We start from the raw sequence: 23,424 nt of genomic DNA, 5'->3' as shown, positions 1-23,424 counted from the left end.
TATAACTCAAAAAATGGTAGAGCACTTAAAAAGAGATAGCTTGGACTTTCGAGGCTACATAATAAAAGGAGAACTTAGGACTCAAACTCATGCAGCAACTCACAGAGAGAGCTTACACTGGTAGTGATCGAGAGGGACATACCTCAATAGGTTGAGAGAGGGAGAAGAAAAAATATTGGTGGAGAGGAAGGGGTAAAAATATGTGAGAGAGAGAGAGAGAGAGAGAGAGTGTGTGTGTGTGTGTGTGTGACATTGACTCTCACATGAAGTGAGAGTCATTTGTCCCTCCCTCTCTCCCCCCCATCCCCATCCCCATCCCCACAAAAAGAACTCATGTATTGGCATTCCCAGATCTATTTGGTTTAATCTTTTTGGCCTTCATGAAATGGAGCCACTTTGTGTTTTATAGCTTCTTTACTATTCACAAATGATTTCATTTATTAAAGATAGCAGGTCATGATAGGCTTTAGTTATTCAAAAACAAAAAATGACAAGTTCTCATTGTAGATGGGACCACCTTTGATAAATGTCTTTCTAGACTAACACTTATAACAAGTAAGTGAGCACAATCCTTTACAAGTGAACCTACATGTCTATGCATCCGTTGCTAAATTTGTTGATTACAAATTGCTACAATTGTGGTTGATGGTATCACTTGCTTGGATTAGATATATATCTATTTGTAGATTGATTTACACAAGTTATAATCAAGCTACATTTAGAAATTGCTTACTACTATATTATTTTTGCTATAGGTTCAGAAAGCCCCGAACCTCCAAAAGGCTTCTCGAACCTATCCCCTTTTTCAAACCTTATTTTTTCAATCAAAACCCCCTCCCCTCCCCTCTTTCTCACATGTAATCTCTCCTTTTCTATTTCCCCTCCCTTTTTTCATTAAAAGCCTCCCACCCTCTCCCTCCCCCCCCCCCCCCCCCCCCTCCTTTTTTTAATTAAAACCCTCTCCCCTCTCTCTCACTTATGATATTTCTCTTTCTTTTTCACCTCCCTTTTTTAATTAAATTCCTCCCTCCTTCCCCCCTCTATCTCTCGTTAAAATTTTTAATTTAAAGTTTTTCGAACATAGTTTTTCACTTACTTTGAGAGGGAGATAAAGAAGAGAGAGAGAGAGAGAGAGAGAGAAGAAAAAGAGAACGGAGAGAGGAGGAGAGGAAATATGAAAGATAATAGTCTTTTTTAAATTAAACATTTTTTTTCTCCTCCTCCTCCCTCTCTCTCATGTGTGGCACCTAGGTTTTCTCTCTCTCTCTCTCTCTCAGATTAAAATTTTTAATTTAATTTTTAAATTAAATATTTTTATAAGTTTTTTAATTTAAAGTTTTTTGGATATAGTTTTTCACACACTTTGAGATGGAGATAGAAGAGGAAGAAGAAAGAAGAGAATGATAAAACGAAGAAGAATAAGAAAGAGAGGAGGAAAAGAGAAAAGAGAATAGTCTTTTTTAAATTAAATTTTTAAATATAATTTTTAACTTAGAGAGAGAGATAAATAGAAAACATATATTAATTTGAAAGAGAGAGAAAATAAGGGGAGAGAAAAGAGAAAAATTGAGAGAGAATAAAAAATATATAGAGAGAAAAGAGAGCGAGAGAAAAAACTTGAAAGAGAAAGAGAGAAGAAAAGAAAAATAGAGAGAGAGAGAGAGAAAGAGAGAGAGAGAGAGAGAGAGAGAGAGAGAAAGAGAGAGAGAGAAGAGAGAGAGAGAGAAAGAAGAGGAGAGGGAGAGAGAGAGAGAGGGGGAACAGAGAGAAAGAGAATTATAGAGAGATGAAATATAAAATTTAAGAGAGAGAGGAAAAGAGAGGAGGAGGGGGAAGAGAGATAGAGAGAAGAAAAGGAGAGAGAAAAGAAGAAGAGAAAATTTGAATATAGGGAGAGAATAATAGAGAGAGGAAAGAAAATCTAAAAGAAAGAGAAAAGAAAAAAAACAAAGAGAGAATATGAAAAAAAGAGGAGAGAGAAGGAAAAGAGAGGAGAGGGGGGAGAAAAAAGAAAAGCGGGGGGTGAGAGAGAAAGAAAGAGAGAAAAAGAAGAAGAAAGAGGAAAAGAGGAAGAGAGATGGGGAAAAAGAGAAAAGAGAAAAGTCTTTTTTAAATTTAAATATTTTTTGAGAAAGAGAGAGGAAGCGAGAGAGTAAAATAAAAGAGGGGGAAGAGAAAGAGAAAGAAAAGATCAAATTTAAAAGAGAGTGAGGATAATAAGCAAAAAAGGAAAATTAAGAGAGAGAAAGAGAGAGAGAGAGAGAGAACATGTAGAGAGAATTATAGAGAGAGAAAATATAAAATTTTAAAAGAAAGAGAGAATTTAAAATAGAGGAGAACAAGAGAAGGAAAAAAAAGGAGAGAGAAAGAGAAAAGAAAAAAATTAAAAAGAGAGAGAATAAGAAGAAAAAAAAGGAAAAAAGAGGAGAGGGAGAGAGAAGGAAAAGAGAGGAGAAAGGGGGGAGAATGAAAGGAGAGATAGAGAGAACCAGGAGAGGAAAAAGAATAAACTAAAATGGAAGGTAAAAAAAGAAAGAGAGAGAGAAAAAATTAAACATAGGAAATTTGAGAGAGAGAAAAAAAGAGAATATATTAAAAAATTTAAAAAAAGAGAAAAGAGAGAAAAAAAAAGAGAAATGAATTGTGGAATGAAATTACTGTGCCATAACACGACAACTTTGCTTGCCACCCGCCTAACGTTTCGTGCGCGCGAACGCTAATCTCACATTATAAAACAAAAGATACGCGGCACACTAAATTTCTCCAGCCAACACCCCTAGTGTTCCGTACGCGTGAACGCCAGTCTCGCGTTATAAAACAAAAGACACACGATACACCGAATTTCTCCAGCCAACAAGCAGGATGGCGTGTGCGTATCCACTTTCCTTAGCGTCCGCTCTTCCGGAAGCTCTTCGATTCCCTGCGTCGTCAACCAATCGCCCGTCCTGTTCCTGTCTGCCCCAACGGAGGAGGACAGAAAGAACCACGGTTCGCGTCAAGGCTGCAGCCATGCCCCAGGTTTTCCTCACCTTCTCACATTCGTAAGAACCCTAGCTAGCTCACTGCGTTATCTGATTGAGCGAAATGAACGACCTTGTTCTGGAATATCTCCTTACAGGCATGACAATAGGCCACATTTTACTGCATTATAGTAGGGGAACTTTTAACCCGATGCAGCCTCGTGATGATCGGTGGAGCAAAGTAGGTGAAAGAATGCAGGAAAAGAGGATTCTAGACCTTCCATAAGTGCACATTGCTAGCAGAGAAACAATCTCTATTATGAATATACTGGTCATTTTTACATTTTGCTTCAGTATACTCAAGCCACTTTACGTTGCTTGACTTTTATATAGGGATGCCACCTTGGGGATAAGCTATTGGCTGAGCAAATTAGGTGAACAAGTGCAGAAAAAGAGGATTTTAAACCTTCGAACAGTGCACAATGCTAGCATAGAAACATATCTATTATGGATGTACTAGTCATTTTGACATTGTGTGTCAGTATACCCAAGCTACTTTACGTGGCTTGACTTTTATATAGAGATGCTGAGCGTGAGGGGTCTAATGTTTTCTACAGCATTAGCTAAAAGTGTGATAATATGAATGTTAGGATTTGGCTTGGAAAGGGGGATAAAAAGTCCAAAAAACATTAGCATGTGTGCATGTTCTCTTACCGTTAGTCACAAGGTTGACTCACAGGGGTAGCTTAGGACGTAGATGAGAAAATTGGGACCTACTATGAAGCTTGGTTCTCATGAGGGAGAGGCCTTGGTTGAATGGGTGGGCTACACTATGGGATTGAGGTACACAAAGGTGTCCTTTCTTCAATGCTATTGAAGAACCCAAGACTTAGCTTTACAGTTTAGAGAGGTGCATAATGGAATGAGGTTTGATGGCATGGGATAGGTGGCACCACTCTTCTTGACCTTCGTAGGCTTTCATTCGAGTTTGGAGGATGCTTGGTCTTTGGTTCATAGCTGCAAGTTCTTCATCTATTGCTTTGATCATATTCCAAAATTTGTAGACTCCTTTGGCATCTCTGGTGCTCTTGGAGTCATCTTCAAAGGATGGTGGTTTGTGGCATGCTTTATTGAGTTGTCTTGGTGGCCGCTTTTCGGTGACTTTGGTAACCCCATCTCCATTCTATCTAGACGAGATGTATTGCTTCTTTAGTGATGCTCGTGTTGACTGATTGATAGTGGTGACCAATCCAAAGAGGGCCACCATGCCTTGGTGAGTTATTTTCATCTCCTAAACAAATGGCTGCCCCATTGACTCATGACTCCTTAGATTGACTTGATGGTGGTTTCATGCTAGGGAGGAATGCCGACTACTTCTATGGCTTGGTTGGGTTGGACCAATGCCTAGCAGATTTGCTTTTGTGGGTTCTAGCATTCCTTGATCTCCTCTATTGCAACACCTATTCTTCTTTGATGCATCACTTGGTATGGAGTGGGAATATTCATATTCTATAGTGCCAAGTGGAGTGGTACCTCTCACATATCCCCATAGAAGAGAGGGATAATTGTAAGAGAGTAGCAGTTAGACATGTTAATGCTTGTAATACAGTTATATGATGCGGGGGATCCTGATGGAGACTTTCTACATACATTGACAAAGTTTTATGGATTCAAATCTTGGAGATGGGATTGACTTCTAGGTTCATGATGGGTTGTTTGATAGAGAACAATCTTTGCTCCTAGTCTAATCTCACAGAAGGGGCCACTTTAGTGGTGTGGTTGAAGGTGGTAAATCCATGGCCGGTATGCTTCTGTAGGGCATTAGTGACAAATAGGGATTCAGTTGTTTCCACTATTTGTGATTGAGATTCGAGTATGATTGACCTTGACTTAGTGTCGCTTCTTAGATGTAATTTGGATTGGGAGTCATGAGTCAAAGCTAGAGTCTTGGAGTGTTTCTAGTGGTGCATGCTAGTAGTTGGAGTGTCTTCTTCGTGCATCCCTTGTCATTGTCGTACGTACTACAGTGGTACAAGATTTTGGTAGATCATTGTTGTGGAATATGGTGATGGTTCCTAGGGGCTTGTTGTTTTGCATCATTGTCAGTTTTATTGTACTGATCGGCCATGATTGAAGCTATTTAGAAATCAGGAATACACTTTATAGCATGTGCTTCATTGATTAAAATCATTGTTAATGATTCCCAGATTGAAAAAAGTGGAAAATAGGAAGCTTGAAGCTTCTTGGCTATGGCTGCTAGAAAACCCACAGTTAGGGTTTTGGTCACAACAGCTAGTAGAGGAGGAATTAGTTCAAACCCTCTTAGAGGGAGATGGCCTACTAGGGGGGCTAACAAAGCCCCATGGTAGCTAACCAACATTGTGCCTTCGTTAGCATGCACAGCAGCTCGAGATGTGTCGCTTGCAAATCTGTGCCAGTTTTGGGAAAAACGCAATGTTGCCCTCCACGTCGCCTAATCCCTGACTTTAATGTGCTACACTGAAGCGCCTTGAGTTGGGGAGTGTAGGGGCCGATCAGGCACGGAGATTAAGGCAGACTGTCCTACGCATAGTGAGAGAGACAAAGAGAGTGAGAAAGAGCAAAGTAGAGAGTGAGCACGTTTTTAGGTACAATGACGAGTGTGTACCTTTAGGTTTTTAGATAAATATATATGTGTAAGTACAAGTGCTAAGGCAGTGTTCACATCCGAGCACATTTAAAAGGCACGAGGCCTTTATTCCCAACAATCTCCCACCTAAAGGCAATGTGCCTTAAGAGGAGAAAAGAATCAGCTAAGTCTAGGTATGTACAAAGCTGAAATACATATATCTATCCAACTTCCATCATCTGTCGGCAATGAGCAAACCGCTCTGTTGGAAGACCCTTCGTAAGAAGGTCTGCAGGGTTATCATCTGTATGCACTTTGACAAGCTCAATGCTTTTGCTGTCAAGTACATCTCTAATGAAGTGGTACTTCACCTGTATGTGCTTTGTCTTTGCATGAAAGACAAGATTCCGTGCTAGCATGATAGCTCTTTGACTATCACAATGGAGAACAGGTAACTCTATGATGCCAAGCTCTCCCACCAGACGTGAAAGCCATAAAGCCTCCTTGCATGCCTCAGTTGGCAGCCACATACTCTGCCTCTGTAGTAGACAATGCAACACACTTTTGTAGCCTGGAGATCCAAGAGACTGCTCCACTTGTGAAAGTAAACACATACCCAGAAGTGGATTTCCTGCAGTCCGCATGACCAACATAGTCTGCATTCGTAAAGCCAACAACAGATGCCTTCTGCTTTCCAAAGTAGATGCACAACTCCTTTGTGCCTTTGAGGTATCTCATAATACCTTTCACTGTATCCCAATGCTTCTTGCCAGGGCTTGCCATGTATTTGCTAACCACTCCTACTGCAAAGGCAATGTCAGGACATGTAACAACCATAGCATACATCAAACTGCCAACAACTGAAGCATATGGTATCTTGGCCATTTCAACCTTCTCATCATCAGATGTAGGGCTGTCCTTTGCACTAAGTTTTACATATGGAGGCAATGGAACCCGAATTGTTTTCCCTCCCTCCATATTGAAACGCTGCAAAACTTTGGAGATATACTCCTATTGAGATAGATAGAGTAAACCTTTGGGTCTATCTCCGAGTATTCACATGCCAAGAATGTGATTTACATCACCAAGATTCTTCATGTCAAAGCTGCCATGAAGACTTTGCTTCAATGAATCCAAGGCATGAGTATCCCTGCCAGCAATCAGCATGTCATCAACATACAAAACCAAGATAATCAGGCTGCCATTTGCTGCCTTCTTGGTGTACAAGCAGTGATTTACTTGACTTGTATGAAAGCCTTGGGACTGCATGAATGTATCAAACTTATGATACCATTCTCTTGGTGCTTGTTTCAGCCCATACAAACTCCTTTTGAGTTTACATACCATTTTTTCCTTCCCTTGTTCAACAAACCCTTCAGGCTGTTGCATATATATGTCTTCATGCATATCACCATGTAAAAACGCAGCCTTTACATCCATCTGTATGAGCTCCATATCCTCAATTGCAACCAAGCCCAAAATGATTCTCAATGTAGTCATCTTGACTATAGGAGAGAAAATCTTATCAAAATCAATTTCATGCTTTTGCTTGTACCCCTTTGCAACCAATCTTGCTTTGTACTTTGGTGATGAACTAGAAGTGACCTTCATCTTGTAAACCCATTTGCATGGAAGGGTTTTCTGCCCTTTAGGCAACTGCACCAAGTCCCAAGTGCCATTTTTTTCAAGAGATTCCATCTCTGATAGCATGGCTTTATACCATTTTTTGCTTTCCTGTCTATCCATTGCTTCCTTGAAGCAAGATGGTTCACCACAGTCTGTCAACATGACATAATCAGCCACATTAATTGTACCAGGAACAAACTTGTTAGGTTATTTAGTAGCTCTAGACGATCTCCTAACCCAATGGTCATTGTTTGCTAGCTGTTCTTGCAAATTTCCATTTTCAGCATGCTATCTTGGCATTTCAGCCTGCAAATCAGCATTAACAGCTTGCTGTCCTGGCTGTTTCTGCACATGTAATGGCTCATTTTCATGGACAATAGCTGGCTGATCATTTCCAGAATCATTTCCTGCATTTACAGGTTCATTTACAGCAGGTATTTGCTGTTGTACAGCGGGCACATTTTGCTATCCAAAAGGTATTTCTTCTTGGAATACAACCCTATGGATCTTCTTAGTCTTTTCGGGCTGTTTGTGCATGGGATCTTCCCGAAAGATAACGCCATTGCTACATACTACTTTCCTTTTCTCGGGATCCCACAATCTATATCCCATTTCACCCTCGTCACCATATCCTAGGAAAATGCATTTACAGGACTTTGGCTCAAGTTTGCTGCGTTTTTCTTTACGAATGTGCACAAAAGCCTCATAGCCAAACACTTTCAGATGAGCATATGAAGGTGGCTTGCTCGACCGCGCTTCTTGGGGAACTCCCCCCCCCCCCCCCCCTCCCCCTCCAAAGACCTGTTTGGTGACCGATTAATCAAGTGAACGGCTGTCATAACAGCCTTTGCCCAAAAACCATGGGGTAATGCAGCATGAGACAACATGGTACGGACCTTATCCTGTATGGTCCGATTCATACGCTCTGCACCTCCATTTTGGGACGGATTATGAGGGGCAGTGAGCTCCCTCTTTATCCCTTTGTTGTCACAAAATGCCTGAAAGGCCTTGGACACATATTTCCCACCATTGTCAGAGCAAAGACACTTAAGTGTCTTATCTGTCTGATTTTCAGCCAATGCCAAGAATTTTTTAAACTTGTCAAGCACTTCATTCTTGTTACGAATAGGGTAAACCCATACTTTCCATGTAGCATCATCGACAAAGGTGACAAAATATTTCTTTCTCCCTAAAGATAATCCTGGCATTTAACATACATTCGAATGTACTAACTTTAGAGGAGAAGATTTCAAAGAAAGAGATTTTTTGTGAGACGTCTGTGCATTTTGCCATAAATGCAATGATCACAATGCTCAAAATCAGCATAACAAAGACAAGGCAAGTAACCCAAATGAGAAAGCACTTTCATTCCTGTTTGACGCATGTGTCCCAATCGGCCATGCCACCAAGAAACGCTTGGTTGCTTGGTCACGGCAACAACGTGGTCACGCACACTAGATACATGAAGTGGATACAAAGTATCACCTTTGCAACCTTTGGCAATAACCCTAGATCCCTTATAGATCTTCCATTTTCCATCACCAAAGGTGGTATGAAAACCATCATCATCTACTGCCCTGTGCTAATCAAGCTCTTCTTGAGCTGAGGTACATGCTGTACATGTTGAAGTGTAAAGACAGAGCCATGCTGAAACTGTAACTGTACATTGCCAATACCTGCAATCTCACATGCATAGTTGTTCCCAAGATGAATAACATCATGTCGACCCCGTGTATAGGCGGAAAACCACTCATGATAAGGGGTGACATGAAAGAAAGCACGTGAATCAAGAATCCAGGTATGCATGCCATCATCTGTATCTGCAAGTAAAGCATGTGCACCATAGTGTGAAGAGACAAAGAGCACATCACTTCCACTGTCACTGTCATGAGTGACTACATTCATCTCTTCAATTTTTACAATGCTCTTCTTAGGCTGACTGTCCTTCTTCTCTTCCTTGCTATCATCTGTCTTCTTGCCTTTTCCTTTCTCTTTCTTCCATTTGTAGCAGTCACATTTAAAGTGACCCTTCTTGCCACAATGATGGCATTCAACATCTTTGCCACGTGATTTACTGTGTCCCTTGCCATCATATTTGCCCTTTTGCTGTGATCTGCCCCTAGTATGCAAAGCACTGGAAGGCTTACTGGATGCATTGTTCTGCCGATTCATCTCTTCCATAAGTAGAGCACTCTCTACATTAGCATACAAAAGGATTACATTAGAATTGCTCATAGCAGTCCTGAATGTATCCCAACTCTCTGGTAGAGTGTAAAGCAAGAAAGTAGCCTTAAATTCCTCATCAATCATGAACTTCAAGGCAACCATGTGGTTGAAAATAGAGTTAAACTCCCTCAAGTGAGTAGACATTGCTGTACCCTCTTTCATACGCAAATCCATAAGCTTTTCAGCCAATACATTTTGCTTGCAGCACTCTTTTGTGCATACAGTTCTTCCAGTCTAGTCCATATAGCATATGCAAAATCCAAACCTTCAATGTTGAAGAGCAAGGCATCAGAAATCGATAGCTCTATGGTTGAGCGTGCAAGCTCATTTAACTCATCCCAATCTCCCTAATCCATATCCGCGAGCTTTGCTCCTTTGGTTTTGATCGGCTTTGCTTGTTTCTTTTGTAACAGGATATTGTAGCACTGCTTTTGCCAAATTGCAAAATTATGTGTGCCTTCAAGCTTCTTTATGTGCATTAGATTATTGCTATCATTGCTGCCAGCCATGATTTTCAGCCCAAATGTGACCAAAAAACCAGCAAATGCAGGCCCAAACTGTCACGCAAGTGACCAAGGTACAAACAAGTACCAATCAACAATAAATGACCACGCAGAAGCACAGATTTCAGATCTGTAATTAAATTTTCAGAAGCACCAAACCATGTGCTACAGCATCATCCAACTGATTACAGCTGTTCCAAGGGCATGTGCATCACATTACATGAGGAATCCCCAAATTTCAGCTGCAATTTCTGTTGCACATGTACTCATGGGCATAAAATTTGACACAAACGGTCAAAAGCCCCAAAATTTTGTGCTCAAAGCATCAAACACACATTTGCATTTCCTCTATCATGCATAGGAGAGGCCACTTTTGCCAAAATAGAGCAATTTCAGCAAAACCCCCAAAATTTACCAAGTGTTGATGTCCAAATTGCGCGGAATTCAACCTGCATGTATATAAAATGACCAAATGTTGCACAAATTTTGCCCAAACTGCAAAAGCCCCAAATTGCACGGGGTTCAATGTGCATCAATGTCGAGAAATTGGGTAAATTTCAGCCCAATTGCGCATGTACATTAAAAGCCCCAAATGTCGGGGACAAAATGTCACAAATTCTTGCAATTTTCGAGACAGATATCATTGTTGCATCTTGCTTGTATCAAATCTGGACAAATCCCCAAATTTTCCAAGTCTTGCGTGCATTAATTTCAATGAAATTGAAAGAATTTCACTAAAATGTGAAAAGCCCCAAAATTCCCGGGCAAATGTGCATCAACTTTGCAATTTTTGAGTTAGATTGTCCAATTCTGCGTTAAGATTCCCAAATTCGGGAAAAGCCCCAAATTTTTGGACCTAAATTTGCCCAAAATCCTGACAGCACTTACACGCACGAACGCCAGTCAGTGAGCAAAGGGCTTGTTTGCAGGGAACCTTTGAAATTTTTTTAAATAAAAATTTGCAAAGGAAAATGACGAATCTGCTCCCGTTTGACCAGCCACCTGCTGTTGTGACCTGTCGCCTTTGCAGAAACTGCTGCTTGATGCCACGGGAGCTGTCACCTGCAAGTCGGAAGCTGTTGTCGCTAGTCAGTCGCTGACCTGTCACGTACTTGAAGACTGTCGCTTGCAGCCCGTTTTGTCTGGTGTTGCTTGCAGCGTGTCTTCAGACCTGGTCTGGTCGCTGTCACCAGGCTGTAGCGCTGGATACGAAGTCCAGTTGTCTGCGATTGCTGCCCATTGCTGCCCTCTGGTCCACGCTGGACCAGTTGCCTGGTCTTGCCCATGTCGCTGGTCACCTGTGAGACTGTTTCCTCTCTCCTGTTTGGCGACGGACACACACTCAACTGATGTACGTGAGCTGCTTTTGACCTCGGGGAGCGTGCACTTGGGCTCTGATACCAGTTTGTAGGGATCGGTTAGGTATGGAGATTGAGACAGACTGTCCTACGTGCGGTGAGAGAGATAGAGTGAGAGAGAGCAAAGTAGAGAGTGAGCACGTTTTCAGGTACAATGATGAGTGTGTACCTTTAGGTTTTTAGATAGATATATATATGTGTTAAGTACAAGTGCTAAGGGAGTGTTCACACCCGAGCATATTTAAAAGGCACGAGGCCTTTATTCCCAACAGGGAGAAGATCTCTAGAAGGAATCGGGATTTGAAATGCTCTCCTTTGCTCTCCCTAGGTCCTCCAAAAGAGATGGGTTAAGCTGGCTATGGTGGAAAGGAAGGTAAATGAGAGGGCAAAAGTTCTTTTTGTGCACTTAGGTGTGTAAAGAGGGTGAGGGAAGCTGAAGGATCAGAGATGGCTTTGATACCATGTGAAAAATCAGAGTGGAAGTAAAGATTGAAGTGTGCATAAGAGGGAGAGAAGAGCTCACAAGTACAAGAACAAGTCTTGCTTATTCAATTGCTCATGAAAGTACAACTTGGGTCACTCTCACTCACAAGTTGATGTAGACCCTTGGGCTGTTTATATAGCCCCAATTGGCTAGGGTTAGGGTTTCCCCTTCCCCTGAGAACTATTGACACTCAGCTACCCTTATCCCCTCTAGTATAAGGAGAGTTCACATGCTTACATTCTCAGCAATTTTTAGCATTATCCTACCATGAAATTAATTTTGAGATTTACGCCCTTCTGACCCTATCCAAAATTAAATGTGCCCATCCATTATTAAATCGGCTAGGCCATTTGCAACATGGAGTGGTCCCCAATAATTATTCACCAATGGATGCCAAATGGATGGAAGAGGATGACTTGGCACACCATCCTCAATTGTTGCAGCTTTACCTAGATGCCTTCCAGTTAGAGGCAACTTTAGTTCGAGCTCCGTCAAGTTCGGCAGAGCAAGGATCTAAAGTATTGCAGTAAACGTTGCACATGTGAGGTGTAATTAGGATTAGAGTAAATTTACGAGCTTGAGACCCGAGGAAATTATGGGATGTCAAAGGAAAAAGTTGCCATAAGTTATGCCGCATAAGTTCTTGGTGATATCTGGTACCAGTTGTTGGTCTAGGTCATTCATTTGGCCATAAGTGACAGTTGGCATTCAGTGGTATCTAACGCCAATCTGATGGTGGTCAAAGATGGCGCAAAGAGACTTGCAAATGGAAGTTGCCTAGCCAATTTAATTATTGGCAAGTCATATAATTTTTTTGGGCACTGAAATAATTATTAGATTAATGTTTAGTACTTAAAGACTGAAAATTAATATTTAATTATAGATAATGCTGAAAAAACCATTTGAAAAAGCTGTCACTTATAAAAAATGCCCATCTTTAGAGACCGGAGAGGCATTTTAGTGCATTCAGCATGCAAGACAGAGGGAGGAGATGTTGTTGGTCTAATTTGCAGCCATTAAAGGACCTTCTAAGGTAGCCAGGGGCAGGAGAAGACCAATCAACAGTAGGTAACAGCATCTACAAGTTGTTGAGACAGGGCAGTAGTAGAAAATGATTGATTTTTTTTAGTTCTTTACAAAGAAAGTCTGAATTTTCTCTCTCCTCAACATTCTCTCTCATCTCCCAATCTTTTCATAGCCTTGCTTCGAAGATTTCAGCATCGAGATCACCAAAGGTTGATAAATTTCAGATATCTCTGCTGTAAACCCTAATTTGTAGTAAAAATTAGGATTTAGCAACAGTCTCAAAAACTGTGCCAGAAATTGGAAGCTCTAGGACTTGGATTCAACAAGGCTGAAGCTGTTTTCAGTCAAATTCAGGTGGAGGGTTTTTTTATCTCCATCAAAGTGGGTGAAGGCCACTTGACTGTCCAAATCAAGGGGTGAATCAGATTGAAGACTTACTGGGTCATTTTGAATAGTGAGGGGAGTTGGAATACCAAAAGGGATTGGGAGAATCCCATTGCACATCGACTTCTTTCTCAATTAAGTTAAATAAAAACCGAAAGGGGCGCGAGTTTTGGGACCAACATGGTGTCCATTGTCCAAGATTATAAGTTAATTTACATTTCTGAGTTTTGTAATAAATGTTGCTATTGTAACTGAGTTGTAATTGGGGAATTACCACCCATCCACAAAAATAAGGCTGGTCTCAATCAAAGTATCCTAGCTGTCCCATCAAAGCATGCATGTCCAACAATCCAAAACCCATTGGATTGGCACTTTCATATTGGCCTTGCATTTGCATTTCTTGCTCTATAGGTACCAACTATTTTGCTTCATTGGCTTGCTTGGAAACTTCAAGTGAAGGATTTGGCATTACCTTCGGTGCACCTTACTATCCCAAAGGTATAGGAGATGACTTTTTCTTCTTGCCCTCGTCATTTTTCAGAGCATTCGAAATCAGGTGAATTGAGAATCCTTTGCCAATTCAACAAAGAGATTTGCTGTTGTCTTCATCCAATTCTTAAATTGGTCATTAAATTTCTCTTCACTTTGCTAATCATCATTCTCATTATACCTTGAAGGCCCTGCATCTAGCCCAACAACAACATTTTCAGCTTGTTGTCCCGGGTGATTGAGAGGTACCATCACTACTTAAGTCCATCTCATTGTATCAGATAAGCACAAAAAGCAGCACTAGCAGAAAGCTTGGACTTGCAATCAAGTGCCTTTGGGCCCACCAAATCAAATGATTGAGTGGTATCTCTTCAATGAAACCAGCCTTCCTTTTTAAATAGGGTGGTAATTCTTGATCAAGGACTTAATTACAACAATCAATAAATAATATTGAAATGCACACTTTACCTTAAAATTCTTGGATAGTGAATACCCTGTTGGTCCCAAAATGTAACGTGCCCCTGTCCAAGCACGTTTTTAGCGGTCTATCGAGAAACGTATCTAAGCGTCGCCGCTCGATGCTCCCATGGAACGTTTTGAGGTTTGTCGCCTAGGGTTTCCGGAGTCCACCTCGCAATGGAACTTTCGCAGTCGAACCCACTAGGATCGACTTGAAATCTGGGCTCCTAGGGATCAAGGTCTCTTGACAGTATTCTAGCGTTGGGTTTTGGACATCCTACTTTACGCAAAGATATCCAAGCCGAAACAGACCCATGCCGCACTTAGTTCTCTGCCCGTAGGGTATAGTCCCATTCCGGTCCCCTAAAACGGCATGAATTGGATTTTAACCTAACAATACCTAAAGGTCGTATGACTGTAGAACCTTGTAAGAAGCCTCCCAGTTCTCTGGGACCACCCTGCCGTAGGATGAACTCGTGCGGAGTTTCACCACCCTCTTCCCTTGATAGCTTTAGTTTTCTAATTAGGTCCTATCACATTTATGTGTGACATTCAAAACTAACTTCCTTAGTTAGGCCTTCTAGGGAACGGGGTTCGTTTGCGTAATTTATGGCACAGACGCGAAAACAAAGCAAACAGTTCTTTTAACAAACAAGTTCCTTAACTTACCTTCAAGTTAATCTTTGTCTCCTGCTAATACAGGGAAAATTATATATTTCCCTTTGTCCAACAGAAATATCTGGTTCAACTCACATGACACCATAATTTTCATCCATTATCTAGAATAGGATCTTTCAACGCCCTAGACGTTGGGCTCACGGTAGTCTACAACTCCGTCCCGGACTTGGCAAGGGGTGTTCAGAGCTCCACTGACCCCAAGCGATCTAGGAGTGAGACACAATTTCCGTAGTTGGCCTTTTCACCACTTGACCTTTGACGGTGAATTGAGTAGTGCCCTCTCGGGTTGAAATGCGACGTGACCTTGGAGATGATCCACTCGTGCAAATATCATTCCTTAATTAATCTAATTAAGAAGCAAGCACAATCAAGGCAATCAGCCTAATATCATCTTCCAAGAAAACATTCCTTTATTTCCCATGGCAATTTGTCATCACATATCCCTGCCATGCATTTACCATCAAACACAAATACTTAGAATACTCATCCAATTCACATCCCACAATCAGTTTAATGCAAAAGCATTTAGGATATTATTTGATTAATCAACAAAAACAATGGTATCCTTTTCTAAACATTGCAAGACTAGCCGCGATAACCTTTCCATCGTGTATTTGCTCTTTCCTATGGGATCTAAGCGATTCTATGCAAAATTTACTTAGCACTTCCTCTATTCGGCTAGGAAATATGTTGAAGTTTCAACATTGCTCAAGACATGAGTTCTAATAATCCCTTACTTTGATTGATAACCGAATCTTCTTCCTAACGAGTACAAAAGCATCGGTCTTTCCTTTGACTTAGGGTTTCCTAACTCTTAAGCTTTTCATTTGCCTTTGAGGTTGAGAGTTGTTTGTATCTATTCCAGTCTTGGAATAGGATTGATAACATCGTACTAACTTAAGTTTGGCTATCATTGCTTGATTGATAGCAACAGTTCCGGAAGTAGAGAAATAATCGTCCATCGACTCGATCCATATCTCTGCCTTTGCTGTGACGTCTATCCCTTCTTCATTAAACTTGGGTGTCTTAATTTGCTTGAGAAGGAAATTTTTCTCTTGCATGTTAGCATTTGTGGGTGCAAAAGGTGCCTGACAATCAAGTCATACCACTTAGGTTATTTACGCTTAGGATATGTCTATAAACCATACATTAATCAATCATATTACAAAGTTTTTACTCTAATACCAACTATAACGTACCCGCCTTCCAAGCACGTTTTTAGGGGTCCATCGAGAAACGTATCTAAGCGTTGCCGCCCGGCACTCCCATGGAATGTTCCAAGGTTTGTCGCCTAGGGTTTTCCAAGTCCGCCTCGCAATGGAACGTTTGTGGCCGAACCCACAAGGATCGACTTGAAATTTGGGCTCCTAGGGGTCAAGGTCTCCTGACATTATTCTAGCGTCCCAGGTTTTGGACATCCTACTTTACGCAAAGATACCCAAGTCAAAGCAGACCCATGCCGCACTTGGTTCAAAGAACAGCATGAATCCTGTTTTAACCTAACAATATCTAAAAGTCGTATGACTGTAGAACCTTGTGAGAAGCCTCCCAGTTCTCTGGGACCGGCCTGCTGTAGGACGCACCCGTTTGGAGTTCTGCCACCCGCTTCCCTTGATAGCTTTAGTTTTCTAATTAGGTCCTATCACATTTATGTGTGACATTCAAAACCAGCTTCCTTAATTATGCCTTTTAGGGAACGGGGTTCGTTTGTATAATTTATGGCACAAACATGAAAACAGAGCAAGCAGTCCTTTTGACAAGCAAGTTTCTTAACTTATCTTCAAGTTAATCTTTGTCTCCTGCCCATACAGGAGAAATGATATATTCCCTTCTGTCCAACAGAAGTACCTGGTTCAACTCACATGGCACCATAATTTCTATCAATTATCTAGAATAGGATCTTCCAACGCCCCAGACGTTGGGCTCACCATAGTCTACAACTTTGTCTCGTACTCGGCAAGGGGTGTTTAGAGCTCCATTGATCCCAAGCGATCTAGGAGTGAGACACAATTTCTGTGGTTGGCCTTTTCACCACTTGACCTTCGGCCCGTGAATCAAGCAATGCCCTGTCGGGTTGAAACGCGGCGTGACCTTGGAGATGATCCACCCGTGCAAATATCCTTCCTTAATTAATCCAATTAAGAAGCAAGCACAATCAAGGCAATCAGCCTAATATCATCTTCTAAGAAAACATTCTTTTATTCCCCATGGCAATTTGTCATCACAGACCCCTCCCATGCATTTACCATCAAACACAAACACTTCAGTTTAATGCTAAAGCATAGCATTTAGGACATTATTTGATTAATCAACAAAAACAATGGTATCAGTTTCCAAACATTGTAGGACTAGTTGTGATAACCTTTCCATTGCGTATTTGCTTTTTTCCTTGGGATCCAAGCGATTCCACGTAAAATTTACTTAACACTTCCTCCATTTAGCTAGGATATATGCCGAAGTTTCAACATTGCTCAAAACATGAGTTCTAATAATCCCTTACTTTGATTGATAACCAAACTTTCTTCCTAACAAGTACAAAAGCTTCGGTCTTTCCTTTGACTTAGGGTTTCCTAACTCTTAAGCTCTTCATTTGCCTTTGAGGCCTAGAGTGGTTTGTATCTATTCCAATCCTTGAATAGGACTGATAACATTGTAGCTATTGGACGGATCTCAAGGCATCTTAGTTTTAGCCCTTATGATCGCTGTTTGTGTTAACTACGCACAACATCAAGACTCCTAATCTATCAAACATAAGCTATTAACGAGAGCTTGGACAACGGTCTAGAGCTTCGATAACGATTCTTTTCTAGACTAAGGTGTTTACCATGCAATCCTCACATCCAACTAAAAGATAGGCCATCTTCTACAACCAGCCAAGGCAAGAACAACACAGATTGTCGCCATACGAGCAGTGGGGGCAAAAGTATTATGGAAATCAATACTTGGACACTGAGCAAAACCTTTAGCAACATGGTGAGCCTTGTGCTTATCTAAAGAGTCATCACTATGGTACTTGGTCTTGAAGATCCATTTGACACCAATCACCTTCTTATGAGAGGGATGAGGCACAAGGTACCAAGTGCCATTCTACTCAATAGCCTTCAACTTGGCTTCCATGGCTTTCCGCCAATGATCAGACTATAAAGCCTCCTTCACAGAGGTAGGCGCTCTATCCTGCATAACATGGGACATCAAACAATAGTTAGAGTAAACAAGCTCCATAGAATGTGCCTGGTGCCTCCCTGACCTCCGCGGTTCATTTTGCGGTTGCCACTCCTCAGGGACCCCCTTGATCCCTGAATCTCGGAGCGTGTCACAGGCCCAACAGGGAGGAGGCCCGATCTCGCCTCGGTGCTCTCCATTTGCTGAAGTTTCTGGAAGGTCCATTGACAACGAAGGAGCAATTGGTGAATCCGGTGGCTAGGAAATAGGCTCCTCATACGAAGAAGAGTCCTCAAGAGACAGAGGCTCGAGAGGAACAGTCGCTGGGGCCTAACTATCACCGGGATCTCCAAGAAGAGGGTGGTCCTAACCCGCCTCTGGGGCTGGGATCGCCACAAACCGAATGTCACTCTCGTGTAGACATCCTGCTTAACAAGATCATATGATCGGTAGCCTTGACACTGGGAGCTATAGCCCACAAACACCTGTCTTTTGGAAGTGGCTTGAAATAATTCACGTTGTGTCTTCGAGATGTGAACGTAGGCATCACATCCAAAAACCGCGAAATAAGAAACATCCGGCTTTGACCCAAAGTACGCCTCGTAAGGAGTCATATCAACAACAGCGGAAGTAGGGGAATGATTAAGGATGTGAACTGCAGTAGCCACAGCCTCAGCCCATAGACACTGAGGTGTCTGACGATGCTCCATCATGGTATGGCCATCTCGATCACACTGCGATTCTTCTGCTCCAAGTAGCATCTCAAAGAAAGCTTGTTAAACTCAAGTAAAACTTTTTAACTTCTGAATGTGTAGGGTTGCTGCAGTCATGTACAGTGGTATTGTTTGATCCCTTCTTATCTTATAGCATCTCTTTATGGAATGACATTGTTGATCCCTTCTAATGCATCTGAGTAGAAAATTTACTAAAATAAGGACTCTTAAAACTTTCTGCATAATTAGGGTTGCTGCTGTCATGTACAATGACATTGTTGATCCCGTCTAATCTTATTATAGCATCTGACTTGACTGAATGACATGAAAGTTGATGTGACAGGCCATTGAAGATTCAGAATACATTTGCAAGTTCTGCAATGCAAAGGGCTGGATGATCTGTGATTTCTGTAATGGACAGAAAACCAATGTCCAAGTCAGGAACAACCGCATATACAGACGCTGTCCTTCCTGCAAGGCTGTAAGTAGCACATATATTTCCTCTCTGTTGCCAGAATCCAATCATGTGAGTAGTAGGTAGGTTCAAATACCATACTTATTCACTGTTTGCAGGCCTGTTAAACAGCTGCTGTTGTATGGCCCATGCAGGCTGGTGTTGTAATTTGCCCAGAGTGCAAAGTGTACAAGTGTGTAACCTTCCCTGATGGAAAGGATGGTAGTTTTGACATGTGACCGGAGTGTTTAACGTTGACCGTGCTCAACTGGTTGCTTCAACTCTTTTTTCCTTATGAGGATTGACAAAGAAGAGTTTTGTTTGGCATATAATTCTTGAGTGGTGGGTTGAGACAACCAAGCCTTCAAAACTGCAGAGGGAAACTAATGGGTTCAGATCAGGTTGCTTTTGGGTTGGAGCCTTGACTGGCGGTTCGAGAGCAATCAAGATGGAAAGACTCTACGACTGCTTACCATAGTTGAGCTAATATTTTCGATCTTGACATACCTCTTCAGGCTGGAAAGGAAAGCACCTCTTGGGGCTGGAAAGGAAAACAAGTATCAATGGCTCATCAAAGTGGCCTCTCAAAGGTGCTTTGTGTACTGACAAATGTATTCACCTGAAATATACCTACACTGTATGTATATTGTGTTGTAATATAGAGAAATGTGATTCCTTGCTAAGCTATTGAAATGCATACACAAAAATATAAATAATTGAAAAATCAATGGCAAAGATTTTAGGAAAAAGCTCTATGAGACCTCTCATGAAAGAGAACATCTGGTGTGCCAAGCATCATTTATCATCTTGAGGACCATGTCTTTGAGAATATGCCAGAAAAGCTTGAAAGAGGTCCATCATGAGACCATCACAATCAAGCTTTTGAGCACCTTTTCCCAACTCTTCTTCCATCCAAGAATTGTCAAGCTAGAAAGGCTCAATGTGAGAGCTTAGGGTTGTAGACATGAAATAGATCATACAAGTCTTTAGGGATATCATCCTCCAGCAGAAAATAAGGGAGCCATCTAATAAAATTATCCCCTTTTGATGGAAAAAAGGCAGAAAACATGTTTTTTTTGGGGTTTTAGTGGTGATTATCTCGGAGGTGACATCTAATAAAATTATCTCCTTTTGATGGGAAAAAAAAGTCAAAACCATCCTTGCTAGGTCATAGCAAACTTTCTTATTGTATTTGCATACATTAACCTCTAATGGACAAGGAGCGTTGTGCAAACAAACACAATTCACACTTGAGAAAAGGATCTTTGCCCTCTTAAGAACCTCCTTAAACTTGGCAACCCCATGCTATGGTAAACAAGGTTATCTAATTACAAAGGCTTGTATGCCTCAAGTGTATTTTGTGGATGAATAGTAGTTTTACCAATCCACCAATGCCAATAGACATATTAAACATGCAACAAAGCAATGGAATGAAAATTCACCTTTGGTTCAAGTGATATGGTTTGCTTTTAAAATTTAAAGTAGATCTATGAATCTCATAAAAACAAGAGTTCACAAGTGCACATGACCATTACAATTTTTTGCGAGGTAGGCATTATCCATAGCTCATTTGATTGATGGTATTATAGTTTTTATTGCTTGCTTGCATTATATTTGTGATGCTTGAACTTAATATGCTTCTTTCTCGTATCCTTTCTATCAAGCTTTTGTAGGGAAGTATGCTTGATTGTTGTAATTGGTTTATACATGTCGGTACTTATTTGTGCTTATTGTATTGTGTGCTATTGGGCTTCATGGATTTGTTTCTTGTATCTCATTTTCACTAGATTGTGATAATACTAGTACATTTTTATTGTAACCTTGTGTGGAGAGAGAGAGAGAGAGATTCTTAAGCTTGCTTTTCATAGAAAAACATATATACATACATGTCATCTATGTAAGATGTGCAATGTAGAGACAAGTTGATAGAGCTTACATATGCACATATGTATGATTTTGCAAAATACACCAACTTCTATGTATGTATGTGGCAAAATGCACATGTCCTTAAGGGCTTTTCTTGGGTTTGTTTTTTAAATAAGAAAGCATACATATATATGTGTTATCTATAAAATATGTAAAATGTAGAGACAAATCAAGAGGGATTGCATATGCACATATGCACGTTGTTTAAAATACACACAATCTTAAATGCTCATTTTACACATGGTGTGTATATATCTATGATGTGATAAATTATAATTGTATTATAGATATATTTTACATAATCAAAAAGTGTTTGGTCCTTGCTAACAAGTTTAAGTGAAGTTATCAAGTTTTAATTTTTATTAATGTAATAAAATATATATACTCTCCTTTGACTTAATTTGTGTGATAGTACTTAGATAACCATATTCTGAGTTTGTATGACAAAGTTATGGTTAAAACAAGTCATAGACAAACTCGAGGCTTGTAAAAAGATGAAAACAAGAAAAGTAAATTGTAAAGGCAAGGAATGTAAAAGCAAGCTTTTGTGTTTGAAAATTAAGGGTTTGAGTTTGTAAACAAGGGATAGAGTTCTATAAATAGAAGCATGGATGAATGAAAAGATGGGAGCAAATCAAATTAGAGCTTGATTTAGAGAAAACTACTTGTATGAAGGGTCTTAACCAAGACTAAGTTGCCTTTTGCCTAGAGAGGTGACTCGTTGAAAGATGGATTGCAAGGTATTTTGGAATTTTTCATTCTATATTGTGGCTTCATAATGTGAAATGATAGAGTAGGATTGGAGCAACAGTGAGTGAGCAGTCAGCTCATCCCACTTTTTCATTATTCTCTCAAGTGATTAGTTGAGGAGAATAGTTACAACTAGGTCATCTAACCAATGTACTAACTGTGGTTAAGTCAGAGACCATCGACTTATTAAATGTTCCATACTTGCTGTGTACAGTTGGACATACAATTAGACTGTTGATCACACACATAGATAGATAGACAGAGCTTGAAGTCTTAACACTTTCCCTCAAGCTCAAGATAACACTTGTACACCAAGTAATGCGTCGGAATTTGCTGAATTTATATTTACCTAAAGACTTGGTAAAGTTATCTACTACTTGCTTATTCGTCTTCACATGCATAAGATCCACTATGCTTGTAAGAACCATCTCACGGATGAAAGGGTAGTGTACCTCAATATGCTTCGTTCTGGCATGGTAAACTAGGTTTGTTGTCAGAAGTACATTACTAGGATTGTCACAAAATAAAGTCACTAGAGCATCCACCTCCATATCCAAATCAGGAGTTAGCTTAAGCAACCATGTGATTTCACAGGTTGCCAAAGCAACATCTCTTTACTCTGCCTCAGTATTAGACAATGCAACAGTCAGTTGCTTCTTGCTACTCCAGTTGATCATTCCACTTCCAAAGCTGAAGGCATAATTACTCATAGACCTGTGATCATATGAGCATCCTGCCCAATTTGCATCAATGTAACCAATGGATTTCAGGGCCTTATCTTTCTCATAGAACAGCCCATGATCTACAATGAACTGTACATGTCGCATAGTCTGTTTAACAGTATCTAAGTGTGGCTTTTTGGGCTTCTGCATGAACTAACTTACGAGTCCAACAATATAACTCAAATCAGGTCTTGTGATGGTCAAGTAGATCAAGCTTCCAACCATCTGCATGTACACATCATCAATTTCAGCTTTATTGTTTATGTCTAACTTAACATTATGATCTAGAGGTATATCAAGAAGTTTACATTTAGCCATGCCATAGTTTTTCAGTATTTCCATGGCATAGTGTTTTTGCATCAGTCATAAACCATTATTTGCCTTTATCACCTCGATACCCAAGAAGAATTTCAACTCACCTAAATTTTTCATATCAAATTCAGATTTTAACATACTCATGACATTCTGTATTTCAAAGTCATCATCACCTGTGATTATCAAATCATCCACATAATTAACCAGCACTACTAATCATATGTCTATCTTTTTTGTGAACAGACTATGATCAGCCTTGCCAACCATGATTCCCAAACTCTACAAGTAATTGTCGATCCTTGCATGCCATACTTTAGGAGCCTGTTTCAACCCATACAAAGCTTTCTTTAGCTTACAGACATAGTGTAGAAACTTAGGGTGTGCATAACCTTCAAGCTAATCCATATAAATATCCTCTTCCAAGTCACCATTGAGGAAAGCATTCTTAACATCCATTTTCTGTAATTTCCAGCCTTTTGCAGCAGCCAATGCAATCACTGTTGGTATGGTTGTCATCTTGGCAACAGGGTTGAAAGTTTCTTCATAAGACCATACTGCTAAGCATATCCTTTGGCGACTAC

General features: G+C 40.5%; 1 protein-coding gene across 2 annotated transcripts; it reads left to right on the top strand.

Moving 5' to 3' along the window:
• Positions 1-2,819: 2,819 nt before the first annotated feature.
• LOC148014215 (chaperone protein dnaJ-like protein) lies at positions 2,820-20,361 on the top strand. Of its 2 annotated transcripts, none has more exons than XM_087667298.1 (3): positions 2,820-3,018; positions 19,020-19,157; positions 19,263-20,361. In XM_087667298.1, the coding sequence occupies exons 1-3, from the start codon at positions 2,863-2,865 to the stop codon at positions 19,296-19,298; spliced, it is 330 nt and encodes a 109-aa protein (XP_087523424.1). In that variant the 5' UTR covers positions 2,820-2,862; the 3' UTR covers positions 19,299-20,361. The 2 variants fall into 2 exon arrangements, with proteins under 2 accessions (XP_087523424.1, XP_087523423.1); XM_087667297.1 differs by having other exon boundaries at positions 2,828-3,018; positions 19,286-19,897.
• Positions 20,362-23,424: the final 3,063 nt, after the last annotated feature.

The sequence above is a fragment of the Lygodium microphyllum genome, chromosome 25, assembly GCF_053477565.2.
Source record: "Lygodium microphyllum isolate KBCC chromosome 25, Lygodium_microphyllum_v1.1.10, whole genome shotgun sequence".
In the NCBI taxonomy this organism is placed as follows: domain Eukaryota; kingdom Viridiplantae; phylum Streptophyta; class Polypodiopsida; order Schizaeales; family Lygodiaceae; genus Lygodium; species Lygodium microphyllum.
The sequence above is the reverse complement of the archived record's forward strand: the minus strand, read 5'-3'. Positions and strand labels throughout refer to the sequence as shown.

Bases quoted from the DNA above. Each gene is read 5' to 3' on its own strand.
- LOC148014215 (XM_087667297.1), top strand. From the start codon at position 2,863: ATGGCGTGTGCGTATCCACTTTCCTTAGCGTCCGCTCTTCCGGAAGCT. The intron at 3,019-19,019 runs GTTTTCCTCACC...TTGATGTGACAG, and splicing joins AGGCTGCAGCCATGCCCCAG to GCCATTGAAGATTCAGAATA. The intron at 19,158-19,285 runs GTAAGTAGCACA...TGGCCCATGCAG, and splicing joins GCTGTCCTTCCTGCAAGGCT to GCTGGTGTTGTAATTTGCCC.